Source organism: Anarhichas minor, unplaced genomic scaffold, assembly GCF_050575085.1.
Source record: "Anarhichas minor isolate MPS153535 unplaced genomic scaffold, ASM5057508v1 ptg000026l, whole genome shotgun sequence".
Lineage (NCBI taxonomy): Eukaryota > Metazoa > Chordata > Actinopteri > Perciformes > Anarhichadidae > Anarhichas > Anarhichas minor.
The window spans coordinates 11,335,323-11,352,119 of NW_027466472.1; the positions used below are offsets into that span (position 1 = coordinate 11,335,323).

At 41.7% G+C, this 16,797-nt stretch overlaps 1 protein-coding gene across 4 annotated transcripts; it reads right to left on the minus strand.

Moving 5' to 3' along the window:
- Window positions 1-857: 857 nt before the first annotated feature.
- On the minus strand, window positions 858-12,984 carry clasrp (CLK4-associating serine/arginine rich protein). 4 transcript variants are annotated; one of them, XM_076099903.1, is made up of 21 exons: window positions 12,841-12,984; window positions 11,457-11,596; window positions 10,614-10,711; window positions 9,772-9,873; window positions 8,861-8,940; window positions 8,602-8,686; window positions 8,356-8,489; window positions 7,856-7,952; window positions 7,500-7,578; window positions 7,342-7,415; window positions 7,204-7,245; window positions 6,840-7,109; window positions 6,068-6,397; window positions 5,793-5,975; window positions 4,860-4,899; window positions 3,111-3,171; window positions 2,898-2,956; window positions 2,754-2,800; window positions 2,571-2,662; window positions 2,348-2,372; window positions 858-1,492 (listed from the first exon to the last, which is right to left on the minus strand). In XM_076099903.1, the coding sequence occupies exons 2-21, from the start codon at window positions 11,553-11,555 to the stop codon at window positions 1,453-1,455; spliced, it is 2,037 nt and encodes a 678-aa protein (XP_075956018.1). In that variant the 5' UTR covers window positions 11,556-11,596; window positions 12,841-12,984; the 3' UTR covers window positions 858-1,452. The 4 variants fall into 4 exon arrangements, 3 of the variants coding, with proteins under 3 accessions (XP_075956018.1, XP_075956017.1, XP_075956019.1); XM_076099902.1 differs by having other exon boundaries at window positions 858-1,495; XM_076099904.1 differs by having other exon boundaries at window positions 1,416-2,372.
- Window positions 12,985-16,797: the final 3,813 nt, after the last annotated feature.

The following is a 16,797-nucleotide window of genomic DNA, read 5'->3' on the forward strand; positions in this document are numbered from 1 at the left end:
TCATCTATGTAGGGACCTATGACCTGCATGCCTATAATCTGACCATCTCCATATAAGGACTTATGTCCAGCATGCCTGTGCTCTGCACTTCTCCCTGGAAGAATATACAGCGGACCTCCAGGTTCGGACTTATGTATAAGCTGGCTAACATCCATGTATGGACATATAGATGACACCCATGTATGTTCCACCCCCACTCCTATGGAACGGGAGGGTATAAAGGCTTCACGTTCTCCTCAGAGAGTTGAAGAAATTCTGCAGTCCAGCAAACTGTGCGTTTCTTCCCATGATTCATGTCCAATAAAGAATTCTGATAAATTGATCTTCGACTCCAACCTCATCTGTGACCAGTCTGTTCAAAGAAAATCAATTACGAGAGTTTAAATCAAGGTTTTCAGATCCGATAGTGGAAATCCACATGTAGTTTCTCCTCAGCAGCTCAGAGGAACTACCTCGTTGATTTCCCCACAGGTGTCTCCCAAACTACAACAAGAGGAGCACTCCTTTCTCCTTCTCTCGTTGGTCAGCTGTGACTGTTATAAAACCACAGAAACTCCGAAAAATGCCCCAAAAGTGAGAGATCGTCAGTAAGAAGCTGCTGCAGTGAGGCACCTTTCGCTGCACAACTGAGATTTGTCGCCACCTACTGATAAAAAAATACACTGCAAGAAGTGAAAAACTTCTGAGGATCTTCTTATGTTTGTTGCTAATTTGTGACCTACATTTGATCAAATATTTAAAAGGTATGCAGACCAAATGCAAAACCTAAATATCCAACGAAACTGTTTATTTGGGTAGAACCTGTAAAAGCAACAGGGATCTTAGAGACGGGGGGGGGGGAAAAGAAAATGAGCAAATCATTTCAAAGTTAATTTTATTTGTTGTTCTGTATTTGACATTCGATATTATTGAAAACAAAAGAGTTATTTGCTGCTGTTAACCGGTCGGCAGAGGACAGAGTACAAAAAGAGGGGTTGATAGACTGAATTCATACATTGACTTCATGTTCTTTAATAAAGACGTTTGAAATGGATGTGTATAAATATCCTGTACATCAGCTCATGAAACCTGTTTAAAATGGTCTTTAGTGAGAGTGAGATAAAAGGTGAGATATTGCTTAGTATTATGTACTCTGAAATAGAGAAGGGCCGGTCAGGCAGAAAAAGGAGCATGCAGAATAAGAAACCAGAAACTCATTTAATAAACCTGTAGTCTCTTTACACGATGAAGCACCAATGAAAAGGGCAGATCAAACTATGCTTGGCTCAAACAATTGGCTGTGTAGTTAGTGAAACTAAAGGCATCACAGTCAAAATGTAATATTCTGTGGACACATACCAGAGAACATAGTGTTCAGTCCATCGCTTCATATTGTAATAGGCTGCTTGTTTGACAGAATGTGTGCTCATGACAAGGTTTTGTTTTGTACGACGCGTCCATGTTTTCCACAGCTCAGTGTCGGTAGTGTGGACTCCGTGACCGGGAGCGTGACCTCCTGGAAGAAAAGAAATACATATAAATCAGTTTGAAGGTGAAAGCAGCACAATCTGACAAACATCCTGAAGAAAATATGCAAGTCTGCGTATTAAAGAGCTCTTCATATTTTGGTCGTTGGGCTACTCGTGTTTTGATGTGAATAATAGACTTTAGTCTCGACTTCAGGGAGATACATCGTTAAAACTTTGAGGCTGGGTCTGTGAAATAAGACAACCCAGTCAGTTTCTTTTTGCGGGCTGCCTAGATCAGAAAACATGCGACTCTACAAGCTATTCGGAGTTCACTCCACTTCCTCGTTCACGTGCAGGCTCATTAGAATAAACCACGCACAGTTTGAGAACTACCTTCACAAAAGTAAACCATATCTTTCTTGCAAGCCAATCAGAGCAGACTGGGCCTTTTTGCTAGAGGGCTTAAATTCTTCCGTGCTACCATGGAGCGTTTCAGACAGAGGGTGAACACACAGGTGTATTCAGACAGACGACATAAGAGAAATAATGTGTTTTGTGAACATTAGAGGATGTAAACATGTTCTAGTAGAGACCTAAGTATAAACCTAAAGATGAGTATGATATTTCCCCTTTACACCAAACTTTTGAAAAGTTTGAGGTATTTTCTTTGACTTTAGGTTTTAAGTGGATTAATTTCTGATCCTGGCTCCACTTCTCTCTCAAGACTTGACACACTGATGGTGGTTGAGTGAGGAAAAAGCCACGTAGCATTGGTGTTGCGTGTAAAGGCACTGCGATGAGCCGCCTTTGAGACGGTGCTTGTGCATTAATGTGAAACGTCTCCCAGAATTCATTCTGCTTCATTGGAGCCGTGTAGATTCTTGTGGCTTCTCACATACCTTCTGTGTGAGTTGTGCTCTCGGCCTGAGGGGACAGAGGACACAGAGACACCATTAAACAGTATCATGGCAGAGCATCTTAACGTCTGCAAAACTGTCAGAGCAGACACTGATGCCAGCAAATCAGACAAACAAAATGTAAGACTGTGCGCTCACACACAATAAACTAAATTATTTTATTAGTTCCATATGGCTGTTTGTGATCAGAAACCTAAAGTCTTACCATATTTGGAAGGAGAAGGAGAAGGCGAGTGGCTCTGTCGCCCGTACTGTCTTTCCCATTCATCCCTCTCTTTCTCACGTCTCTCCCGCTCCCTAAACGCAGAGCCTCTGGGTCAGACAGTTGCAACACACAAATACCAAACAGTCCCCACACACACACACACACACACACACAGACTCTTACTTCATGCGTATCTTGCGTGCCATGGCTCGTAGCTCTCCCTCCCGCTCCTGTAAAATAAACACTCAGCAATGAGTGGAGATACAGGGTGACAGAGTCCGTTTCTGCCCGATATTAAAGTACACACACACACACACACACACACACCTGTCGTTTGTTTTCCTGCTGCTGGATCTTCACCTGAGCGGCTCTTTTATCCGCCTTGGCTGCAGGACAAGAAAAAAAAAAAGAGAAGGAAATTGGGGGCGAAAAAACAACAACTTTGTTATTTGCATAATGTGACATAATTGCCAACAGATGCATGTCAACATGTTTCTTAACTTGTGCACCGACACAGACACCCTGTTCAGTTGTACTCACACTGCTTGTTGAGGGCCTTCTGCATTCGTAGCTTCAGCCGCTCCTGAGGGGTTATCTTGGGCTGCAGGTGACACAATTGTGTTAGCACATCATTTCAAAGCCGGACAAAAGTGTGTGTCAGCATAAGGGTGCGTGTGTGTGTGTGTGTTTAAGAGAGAGGATCAAACACAGCGCTGTCATACAATTATAATACTATCACCTTTATGTACAGAAGCTTGTGGAGATAAAGAGGCAGCAGGTTCATTAATTACGTGTGATGTTTGATGAGTCGACAGGCACACTTGAATCTTACAAGCTCTGTGTCTGTGTGTCTCTGTGTGTGTGTGTGTGTGTGTGTGTGTGTGTGTGTGTGTGTGTGTGTGTGTGTGTGTGTGTGTGAGGAGAGAAGCAAACTGCTGCTGTAGCTCAAAGCTGCTACATAGGATAGTTTAGAAGCAGGACAGGATCCAGTCACATGAACCTTTACACTTAAATATATTTATAGTATGAACCCCCGTCAACGAGAAAAAGGGGAGGGGGAGTGTCAAAAAGTGAAACAAGGACAAGTACAGGTTCGGTGAGTTTGGAAAGTTCAGAAAGAGCCAGTGGCATTTGGTTACGGACACACCCATCGCTGGGCCGTTTGAACCTGGTCAGGCAAGAAAGACTGCAGGTCACAACACTGCAGAGAAGAAGATTATTACTTCCACTCTGTCCGTTGGAGAATATTCAAAACCTTTTCTTCTTTGCCAGGAAACGCAGCGAGCAGCTTGTTCAGGACTGCAAACGGTCAAGAACGTTAGAATTTAACAACAAATAAATGTGTTATTTAGTCTTAAAGAGACGGTCTGACATTTTGGGAAACACACATATTCCCTTTCTTGTGTCTGTACACTAAATATGAAGCTACCATGAGAAGGAAACACAAGCTCAGTAATTTACACGTCATTTCTTCTAGATATAGTTTGGCATAAAAAAAAGTGATTTTCATTTTACACTTCAGTTTTGTACGGATTAAACAAAGAAGACATATGTGTATTAGTGAGCTTGATAGATGCTGGAAAGCTTATTTTGTTACCTTTGAACTGTTTCCAGTGGCTTCATATTTAGGCTACAGACATGAGACAGGAATGAAGTGTCCCAGTATTATTATGTGGGACATAAGTTTTAGTTTTAGTAAGAGCGTGCTCTGCTGCTTGTTAAAACAAGCCCCAAGACGGCTGTCCGTAGCACGCCCATCTCGTCTTTCCATCAGAGATGAATCAAGCATCTTGGCCAACACTGAGTCACAAGTTGGAACAAGACACATGGTCAGAAACAAAAAGAAGAAATCTTCTTCCTCTTAGGGGCCATTGATGTGTGACGCACTGACGTGTACATGAGACTACAATACAGATACAAAGACGCCGCACTCTCTCACGCGCACACGTATACATGTCTACATGCACGCACAACGCACACTAAGAGCAAGACAATAACGACGTCACAGGGTGCTGAAATGTTCACTCCATACAGAGATGGCAGCATTAATTCAGTCTGTCATTTCTCAGTGGTGGCAAGTTTCTTCTCAGCCCAACGCTTGAGAAGGTGAGGAATACTGTAATGGAAATTGCAAAATAGATGACAGGCTTTTGATTGCAGTGCATGTCCACTTTGTGGGCAACAATGGCTTCTACATCCCAGTCTGGTGGACAACCATGTCAGCCTGTCAGGGATGAGGGAGGCGTAGGCTTTAGCAAGAAAACCCAGCTAGATCAAATTCTTACTGACTTTGGCAGCTCCCGTCTCTTTACCACCCGGAGTATCAGGCCTGGAGACGGGGACAGAGAAAGGACAATTAGCTGGGTTGATGCAGACATTATCATGTTATGGTATACATAAGGCATTAATAAACACATGATATCATTCCTGTGGCTTGACAACACTGTATGGATCTATGGAATACGTTCCATTTCTTTCTCTAGATTCTGCGCTTTACATTTTTCTGACTTCTTTGTTTAAGCACATTTTGTCATCAGAAAAATCTAAACATACGGTGGATGAATACAATTTTAACAATGGATGAGATAAAATGTAACATTTTAAAAATAGCAATGATGTAACAAAACATTTTTGTTTATAAAAGAAAGTGAGTCAATACGGTTATAAAACAAGACCGCCTTTTGTAAAATAAAGTGCTCTAAATTTATCTGTTGGTGTTAAATTCCTCAGTTTTTTTTGGATGACTAAGGGTCGACCCTTCCCCCAGGTTTCTCCACGACAGGTCAGATCTTCAGCCTGCCAGGTGATGCATCGGCGAGCCTTTGAACAGCGAGCGCTGAACCGACAGCAACTTGCCTCTGATCTGGGGCTTTAGTCAGAAAGCTCCAAAAGCTATCGGCGAGTATGAAATCAGGCTAACGTTGTGTAGTGTGAACTATGCTAGCTGTCATAAAAGGCCTCTTCAACTGTGTGTGTGTGTGTGTGTGTGTGTGTGTGTGTGTGTAGGATCTGAACCTCTCTCTCTGTGAAACACTGACACACAGCAGAGGATAGGAGCAGTGTGTCTGTAAATTAAACTTAATCATAGTTTAATTTTCTGTTCATTCTGCTGGGGCGCTGTGATGAAATCGCTTCTGATGGAACGTAAAATGTGGATGCAAATTATGAAAATCAGGGTTTTGCCAAGAGCACAGGACTACAGTGGATGGGTGATCGTCTTACTTTCTTAGCTTGTCACGGACGGTGTTGGTAGAAGGCAGGTCTCCTCTGTGAGGGGAGGGGCTGAGGTTGAGGCGACTGGGGGACAGAGAGGGACTGCGGCTGCCGCTGTCTCCCCTCCGGTGGCCTCCACTGTTCCGACCCCCTCGCCTCGAACTGCCCCCCTGCCGTGAGCTGGAACGGGACCTGACAGAAAACAGAAAGCGAGCATGTGTCACTGCCATGTGTGTTGCAAAACAGTAACTGCAGCACTGTTGGAAGACACCGGGGAGTCTTACCTCGTCCGTCTGCGTGCTGAGAATCGTCTCCTGTCTCGATCCCTGTCCCGGTCTCGGTCTCTCTCTCGCTCTCGGTCTCGGTCTCTGTCGGTGGACCGCGATCGTGTCCGGTCCCGTCTCCTCCAGGATGCGGCCCCTCCGTTCCCTCCTCTACCTCGGGAGTGAGATCTGGAACGCCGTCTCGATCGCGATCGGGTCCGGGATCGGCGCCCCTCCCTTCCCCCGCGTCCACGCCGGGTACGCCGCGAGCGGGAGGACGAGCGAGAGGTGGACTGAGATGAAGAGCGGGAGGAGGAGGAAGGGGAGCGACTGGAGGAGGACCTTCGTCTCCTGGACAAACAGAGACACGCGGTTTTAGTAACAACACCAGCCCAGCACCTAGCCTATTGTCAGAATACTTCTGGTTTCTTGTTTTTTTTCACATGCTGGACTTTGTAGAGAGGTATAAATAAGCAAATATCAAAATCTCATATACTTGCATGGTATACGATATGATATACTTATTGCTTTGCCATAATCTGACATGCACAATCATAAACTAATTCAACCTCACCCTATAGTACATGCAGAATAGGTCCATTTGTTCTTTAACAGCAACTTTCTGCACTGACAATTTACTTGATCAAAAACTGTGATCCACCTCACCTACCACAAAAATCTGTATTTCATCGTCAGTATTCTTTCTGCCTCAACAGCTGCGGTCAATTCAACAGACACAAATTCAACTGTACGAGGACAATAACTAATGGAAGGAAGCCGGAAAGTTACCGACCGGGAGCCCCTGCTATGACCTGCAGGGTGTTGCAAGTTGGAGGGGACGTGTCCAGAGTGAGGGGCGCTTGTTTTTGTTGCTGCTGCGGCGGCGGCTGCTGCTGCTGCTGCTGTTGCGGCGGCGGTGGCGGCTGCCGCTGCTGCCGCTGCCGCTGCTGCGGCGGCTACTGCTTCATCGTCGCTGCCTCCGTAGCTGGTGATGAAGGTGATCTTCTCTGGACCAGGAGAACGAGAGCGTGACCGCGACTCAGAGCTAGACTCTGACTCTGGCCTGAAAGAGAGTTCAGAAAACAAAGTTCAGATGTAAATACAGACTCCACAAAGCAAGAAGTTAAGAACAAAAAAGGACAAAATATTCAGCTCACCGTTTATAGGGGTCGTATGTTGGGCTGTCTCTCCTTGCATAGCTGAAATACAGGAGAATTATGTTATTAGCTAAACACGCTTTGAGGCAAGTTTAATGTTAAGGAGGAAATCCCCGGTAAAAAAAAAAACTATTTTACCTTGGTGGGCTGATCTGTCTCCCTTTTAGTCTCTTCTCTCTGAACTCTCTCCGTTGTCGGCGAGAACGCCGGCCCTGAAATGACCAAATGTGTTACTTATAAAATCTCACATAGCAATCACACGACACACTCATATTTCTCAGTGGATGTTATCTTACAGAGTACATGGCCTTCTCCGCCTCCAGCGCCTTGGCATGTTTGATGGCCTCCACTTCCTCCTTGTCTTTTCTCAACATCCTGATAAACAGGTCACGGTGCTCAAAGTCAAACGGTGTCACGACAATAACAAAATCAAGAGTGTAACATTTTGAGTTGTATATTTATGTTTTTAAATGCTTATTTAAATATACACATGAAAAGTCAACGACAGAGACATACAGTTGATTTTGGATGAAATATTCAGATGGAAAGTCACTCGGCTTTTACAAAAAAGCTAAATTATAAAAGCAAAAGGATCTCAATGACGGCACATTACAGCCTTTGAGACATGACGATATAATTACTGATATGTTACCTGACAAAGTCTCCTTCAGCCATTCCATATGGGGTTGCAATTTTGTTTAGGTCCAACTCCTGCTCCTGATTCAACTCATCAACATCAACCTCCACATCTGCACACACACAAGAGGACACACACACACACACACACACACACACACACACACACACTTTAACTTTAGAGTAGTTTAAAATACGTCAGGACTACACCGGCAGCACACAACGAGTACAGACAATAATACTCAGAGTAACTTACTTAGGTTAAAGTTAACAATGACAAAAGCACGGCTTGGGAGAAAGAAGGTGTTATTTTGACTAAAACTATACTAAAATATCTTTGTTTTCCTTTGACTGAGATTAGATTTAAATACTCAGACCTTGAAGCAACTAAACAAAGCAAGATGAGGTCGACTACATCTGACTAAATCTAACATTTCTGCTCTGCATCCTTTTTCTGAATAACCATTTTGGTTAATCTCTGAATTATTCATTTTCCTGATGTGTAAGTTTCCTCACCGATATCTGGGATGCCTTCATCCTCTTCGGATTCGCTCTCTGAATTGTCTTCATCTTTGTCTGACTCGGGGTCTGGCTCCGCCACGGTGCTGTCTTCATAGGTGTAACCAATAGAGGCCTTCTTTTCAGCCAGTCTGCACAACAGGAGCAAAGATTCAGAAATGCATCACAAACCTAAAACTCATCGATATAAATGCACAGGGGTGGGAGGAGAAGAAACATTTTAATAACATTATAGTGACATACTTTTTCTTCTCGTCCTCATTTGGCTTCTGCAGGCCACCGTAGAGCTCATCCAGGTAGATCTGGTACAAACACTGCTCCTCAGAGACTGTGGGACAGCAGGGAGTTTAAGAGCACAACACTCCAAAATGTTCCCACTGAGGGCAGATTAACAGACTATTACAGGCACGTTAGGAACACGAGCATTAACAGTGGCTTCACAGTGTTGCAACATGAGATCTAATGTTTAATGTAATGAAGTTATGAAGTTTGTGATACTCACTGTTTGCAAAGTCATTCTGCACCAGGCCTCTGTATCGCTCATAATTGCACTTTCTCTCCTCCATCTCCTGCTCCGTTGTTCTGTACGAGACAAAGAGCAGAAGATTGTTTTGTATTTGACCACTTTCTCTGAGCAGGTTTTACTTCCATTTGAGCCTGAAACATGAATCTGAAGCCGTGTAGAGGGAGAAACTGAAAAGATAATCTCACCAATGACCCGTTGAATTACTTAGTAACACAGTTATTATTAAATACAGTAACAACTAGAACAACTGGTACTGGTGGTAAAATGCACCACTATAAGAGTAGAGTAACAAGACTGGGGTGACAGTATTAGGTAGAACAGAGTTAAAACATTCAGAAAAAGGTTTATTTTATATTATATGAGATAGGAAATGCATTCAACAATTGTGTAACCCTAACCCCAACCCTCATGATGCAATGAGAAATGAATGTAAATAAAACCATGACTTTCACAATGAAAACTTCACAGGAGGTATTTAAACATACCTACCAAACAAGGCAAACGATTGTTGCATACTACACAATACAGTTAATTTACTTCTAACTATAAAGCAAGGAATCTCTGTCTGTCTGTCTGTGTCCTCCGCATTATATCTCGAGAACTGTTCATCCGATGTACCTCACATTTGGCAGAGCATATGGCTAAGAAAAGCCGAGGATATGCAGTGTCGAAGTGCAATTTGGAAATGCAACACGTTCAATATTGATCAACTATAACAAGCTAAACAAGCTATAGCGCTGTGAAAATGACGGTACTTTCTTGTAGCCATGACTTGTGTTCTCTTTTAAATCAAGTGCCCCAAATATCAAAATGTAGAATAATCTATGAATAATCTGTGAATGACAGATTCTGGATTCAGTGTTACGTGAAGTAACTTTAAGACTTACGATGTGCTGAGCAGCGGAGGCGTGTAGGTGGGGATGTAGTCCAGGTGAGCCCTCACATCAAACCTGTCAATCATGTTGTTGGCGTCTCCCTGCCACGGCATCCTTTTGACAAAACAAGAGAGACACGAGATATTCTGATCAGCAACACTGACCTGACGGGAAAGCATTGATTTCATCTCTGACTTTCTGGAGTGCTGCCATATTATTTGACTTCATTGACCACTAATCAGTCAAAGTGATTAAAAGTTTATATAAAATCTACTTAAATAAATAATAAATGATACAATGACAAATGATAAGATAGCCCTACATAAGTGTTTAATTACATGGCATTTGATAAACGTTAAGGTTTATATAGAAAACAATGTTGAAAAATGTATTGGTTAATGTACATTAACATTTGCTGATGTTATGGCTTTACTCAATCTCTTTTTGTAGCTTTCATTGAATTAGACCCACAAGTCAAATAATTTACATATACAGGTTGTCTGTTCTTACCAACTGTTTGACTCTATTGTGCCCAGGATTGAATTAGGTTGTATCAAAATATTTGATTTTCAGTCACGATAACCGTCATCCGACTCTTTATTTGACTGGATTTCTATAAGTCAGTCAGTGTTTCTCATCATCTAAAGGGGACTGCTGCTCTCGGGTAGTGTCAACACTCAATTATCTTGACTATTTAAACCTGAAACTAATTATTCTGATTGCGTTTAAAATAAAATTCAGGTTTTAGACTTTAAGCCCCACTTTTCTTGGTATGTGGTATGTGGTGAGTGTGTGTGTGTGTGTGTGTGTGTGTGTGTGTGTGTGTGTGTGTGTGTGAGAGAGTGTGTACTCACATGTTGATGGGGCTCTCTGCAGCCATCGCCACAGCAGGATCCAGGTGGATCTTGTAGGCTCGGCCATGAACCTGCAGAAACTGCGCTGGATCTTTTTTCTGTTGAGACAAAACGAGAGGGAGTCTGAAGACAATAAAATGGCATCTTGTTACGAACTAAATAAAACTACTAACCAAATTGTGAAAGATAATATGCTGCACAGACAATAAACTCCTCAATGTCGTCTTCTATTCAACCCATAAGGACAATATAGGCTCGTGTATGTGGTGCTTCAGTGTCTGGTAAAGTGAGGCCAATCTTGGCTCACAAATCTTTTCGTTATTGTGCAAAATACTGACGCAACAGAGTTAGTGTAGTCATCTGTCATCTTAGGTCTAAATGTGGCTCTATATTTTCTGTTTGCTGCTGCCTTTAATTGAACCACATTCAATTAATATATTAATCAATTTCCTGCATTTCTGCATTTTCTTAATTGTTTTTAAATCTCCTTTTCTTTTGCCTTATGTTTTGATGCTTTTAATGGTTTTATGTGAAGCACTTTGAATTACCTTGTTGTTGAAATGTGCTATACAAATAGACTTGCCTTGCCTATGTAGACAGCCAGAACAAAAACCAACTAGCAGAAATAGAAAGCTAGCAGGAGGTGAAGGAGTTTCAGCCAACGCATCAGCCTACTTAAAGCTCGAACCGGTGCCTCAACAGAGAGAACAACTGAGGCAAGATCAGGAAAGATGAGATTCTGGAGCACAGGAACTCGTGCCACAGAGCTCCACCGTAGCAGAAATCATATTCAAGTGTCTTTGGATACGTCGCTCAGATCTGTTGATTAAAGAAGTCTCTTACTATCTTCTCGTAGTACTCCCGCCGTCGCTCTCCACGGCGTTTGTAATCTACCATCATGCCACGGAGCTTGCGCTCATGTTTGCGGGCCTCTTGCCACATGACGGCTCCGCTGGGGGTGGGGGCGCGGCGTGGCACGGCTGCTGTAGAGTGGAAGAGCGAGAGGAAACATGAGAGAGAGGAGAGCGAGGGAGAAAGAGAAAGAGAGCACACAAGGACATGAAGAAATGCAGCACAAATATGGATGTGGAAGAGGCGTCGAGTGAAAGCGACAGATGTAAAAAAAAAAAATAATAAAAAAAAAAATAAAAAAATAAAAAAATAAAAAAAGACTACTTTTCTTAAAATAAATATTTGACCGAGACACGCTGTACAGATAGAGCTCAGAGACTACTGCACATAACCACTTCTTACTAAAATAATAAACCACAATCAATACATCTAAGAGCACAACACAGAGACTCAGTAATTGTTTTACACAAAACACAAAGTGTGACTCTCAATCTTCTCAAGTACTGATAACATCAGGCAAGCAATATCTCAGACTAATTTGTCTGCGGTATTATTAATGATATTTTTGTCTATTTTACTTGTGTTATTAATAGTGGGTGAAGCACATTCTGCTTAAACAAATCAGTGACATAGATATATTTTATATTTTAAATGTATTGATATCAAAAGGAGACAAACACATTATTTACATATACTTTCTGGTATGATTTCCTTATTACTCAGCTCTGACGAAAGACGATATGTTCTAACTAATTTATAAGTGAATTGATAGTTTTAGTCACTTCCTTGTGTACTAACCCAGACTGCAGCCAATACTATTTGTCGTTGCAGTGGGAAGTGACGTTCAAGATAAACTAAGCAAACTAAAGCGGATACTTTTTTGCACATTACTGCTAATGCTTCATAGATAACCGCCTCTCCGTTTTGTCACATGCATTATTTGTGTGTTTAGTAGATCAACATTACAGGAGCAGCTAAACCGCCTGCAGCCAATGTGCTAACATAGCAAACTACCGAGGTCCAATGTCATTGTCACGCTCATTTAAGTTAACAGCCCTGTTTGTGCATTGTTAACTTCACTTAATTCTGATATTCACGCACCCTTCATCTCACTTTTAGGGTTTTCAGATGTCAAACAGCAATGTCTTTATAATTAGCGGAGGTGTTTGATAGTATGCACATCGGCCTGACTGCGCATGCAGCGGGCCCGTTAACGTTAGACAGTTAGCATCACAGCTAGCCTAGCTTAGCTTTAGTTTAGCTAGTTTTCAAAGACGTCAGGAGCAGCGCGTGTATCGCAGCCTCTTTAACACCAACAACGCACGAAACACAGCTGCGCAACACAATGTGCTTCGTTTTAAAATTCACGTCGTACCTGTTTTACTGACCACCAACACACACTTGGGTTGTTTTCGGTCTGTCGAGGGCGACGCTAGCGGAATGTCACACGCCTCCTTCCTCTTCTTCTTCTTCTTCTGCTTCTGCTTCTTCTTCGTCTTCTTTGACTTGTAATGGCGGTTGGCAAACAACTTTGAGGTGCATTACCGCCACCGGTTGGACTGGAGTGTCGATCAGTAGTTTAACAGTAAAATAAACAAAATAATACAAATTCAATTCTTTCTATTACTCCTGTTACTTTTAAATAAGTCATCAGAATATTTGGTGTCCTCCATGATGTCTTTCTTATCAAGTTCCATTGTGTAAGTTTGCGTTTTTCATCATTCAACCCTGATATTAACTTATTTCGTTCTTCATCAGATCTATTTCAGTCTATCAGGATATGTTGGACAGTTTCCAGTTTATTGCAGTGCATAGATGCTCCAGTTGGATGTTTGCATACTCTATGAAGTGTTTCATTTAAATCTGTATTCCTTAATCTCAATCAGTTTATGACTTTTTCTTCTCTTGGGCTCTTGCTCTGTATGACTCCCAGTCCAACATGTTTTTTTAATATTGTAGAGATGTCATCCTGTATCACTCAAGTCCCAGTATTCCTGCCATGTTTTGTGTATAATCCTTTATGATACTCTTAACTTCAGCTTTACTTAATGGTTTATGTATATCAATTACCTTTATACGCTTTAGTGACTGTTTGGCCAATACGTCAACTGTTCAATTTCCTCCCCCCCTACATGAGACATCCAGCCCCCTCCAAAGTACCCTGAATAAAATATGATTTTGCATATGATATCCTGGTGTACTTGTACCTGTCTTGATTATTTCCATTGTATGCAATGTTTGATTCCACATTTAATCAAATACTAGTCTAGATTATCATGTATTAGGTTATTAGGTTAAGATACCCACCAGTCAAGTAATTCAAATTAGACCCATCTTTACCAGCTGAAACATTCAAGTATGTCTGATGTATGCATTAATACATCAACGATTAATTAAATATCACATTGTAAATATGCTGTTGTTCAAAGTAGCCTGTTAGTCCCAAGAGTTGATAAATGTTCTTTGGTTCTGTTTACTCATGATGCCCCTGTCATACACTATTTTAAAAGTGGTTTTAACGTTTGTGTACCTGCTGTGGCCACAAGATGTCCCTGTAACACAGGAGAAATGCCCATAACTTTGAAGTCATCACCACTTTTGAGATTACCCTGGTGTAATGAAATAAAATGTGAACAAACAGTATGTATTTGTGAACAAATACTAAATTCTGCAATCCAGAATTGACATGAATGATGCTTCTCCTACAAAGAAGCATGCCGTCAGCGGGCTGGTGCCTGGCATCCTGGTGCATACAGCAGGTGTAGAGAAGGCCCGAGTACTTTGTGCATGTGTTAAACTCTTATTTCCCATGTTTCCTCCTGACCAGGGTGGTGACAGGAAGCATGTGTCCATTTCCAGCCTGCTGCTCTTTGCACAGGCCAAAGGTTACATTTGTCACATCCATTTGCCCATTAACTGTTGCTGCTGTGACCCTGCAGCCACTTTACACTGGCCCGACATAAAACCCTTCCTTTCACATCCTTTCACATATTATCACGACACACATAGATGACGGGGGTTGCAGCGTACATACAGTACACTGCCACAAACTGTACATGTTGTATGTTGTATTTTGCATGTTTTTATATTAATACAGTATATTTGAGCTGTTTCTGTTGTTATACCTCACGTGTTGCACTTAGAAACTCCAAGTTAATGATTATAATTAATTTACAATTACACACCACTGAGGTTACAAGAGGGTGTACTGTAAGTTTGACCAACTTTCAACAACAAACAAGTTTCTCATAACTACACAGTCGTTCTCTAGGAAGACTCGGGTCAATCAGGTGGTTTGCAATTATTTTCCTGCACTGTCAGCAACATTGTTGTGTGTCAGAAAGAGAGAGCGAGAGAGACTGTGAGTGGCTGTGAGCTGTGCTCCGTCATGAAATATCTTCCTTTAGGACAGTGATTTGAACAAGACAGCTTATCATAGCATCTGAGAAGTGGACACACACAATCACAAAGGGTAAGAAGTACTTCATGCTTTCTTGCAAAGACCATCTTGATTTGTCATATCACTTTTAAAAATGATGCTGGTTCTCTGTATCCTAAAGTCTGTTTATTGCTGCACCTTTTTCTTATCATGTAAAGCCAACACCACTTCCCTGTTTAACCCTTTAAACAATGATTTTCTCTGTACATTTGTTCTTAAACTGCTTTTAATCTTACGAGATAAATATTTAAAGCCTGAAATATTATCTATGGCTGCATAATTTCATATAGTATCACTTCTGCACAGTGGTGGGCCGTCAGGGCCAGCTAAGCCTTCTCTGCTGGCCTAAACAGAATCACAAAGTTATAGCTATTTTATAATTTAATCATTTTTCACAAATGCACTACATGTATTATCATTTTTTCCCCCCCATTAGCTTATTTTCTCATTGCACAGCTCCTGTCTTCCTCTGTTGCTCTGCTTCCAGCACAGCTTGTTTTAAGGAGAGCTTTTATCCAATCAGATTCAGCCCCTATTTCTCTATGCTAACCTGAGGACGCCATAGCAAACGCCATTGTCATTGTTCCGGGTTCAAAAGGTCACACATCCCTTTGTCTGTTACGTGAGCGCAGTTATAGAAACAAATAACCGTAGCTCAGTAGGACAGCACAGAAGGCCCAGGTATAAAATGCACGGCCCGCCACTGCTTCTGCATCACTTACACGTTTTTATACAACTCAGCCTTACAAATGTGGCATCCATAAGGTCACTGTAGACGCACTGCTGGTTGCACAACATCAATTTGTACAAATGGAACAACCTGTCGTTTAAGAGATTGAAAGACGTTGGACTGTGTCAACTGAGCCTGCACAGTTTCTTGAGCTTTTAACTCACTTGAATTACAAACTAATAAATATACAGCAAATGATAACTTCACAAATACTACAGTATGTATTCCTTATTGCTCCATCATGAAATATCCTTGCTTGGGCCTCTGACAATATTTATAACAAAGCTTGTCATCGCATTCCAAACATGCACTTGTTATGCACATATAAAAAGGGCGAGAAGCACTTCACTCTTGCTGACAATAGATAATGATCTCTGTGTGGCAACACCTCCCACTAGCAGCGACTGTAACTCTGGTAATAAATGATTAAAGGCAATAAAAAAATGAAATAGAGTTGGTTAATGCACTTTTATTACAATCCACATGTGCTGGTTGCTCCAAATGGAAAGTGAAATGGGACAAACAGAGCAAAGCAATACAGTGACACTTTCAGACCAAACCACAGTACAAAAAGGGCATCAATATGTACAATATATTCATGTACAAAAAAAGCTACTTTACACGCAGGTATGAAACAATCATACATCTTCGACAAACTGTAGTATTACAAAGACAATACAGGCAACAGTGTATAGTTTTAAAACAAAGGCTTAAAAGCCTTTAGAGCAGGAGTATGCACCCACTTTGACATATATCAACTTAGTTTTTTTTTCTTAAAGTAAACTGTCCTTCTCCCCCACATACACTCATAATATACATTCTCCCTTTCACTCTCACACACACGACCAGACACAGACATTGAGTGTTAAATAAGCGTCTATTCATTGATCTCAGAGTTCAGTCACAAACAGAAATGGAGGTCTGAACCCCAATCAAATGGCATCATGGACCAGGAAACAGGTTGATAGGCTCCTACAGAGGATTGATCCTCTATTTCCTCTTGACTGTATCTCAGGCACTCCAAGGCAAGTCTTTAAGCCTCAAGAATAAATCAAGAGTCTGATGAGTCTGTCAATCAAACATCATGCATCTGCTGCCTCTCGTAGTTAATAAAGTCAAAGACGACAACACAGTTAGACTTTTGACCCTTTTACTTAGCAGCC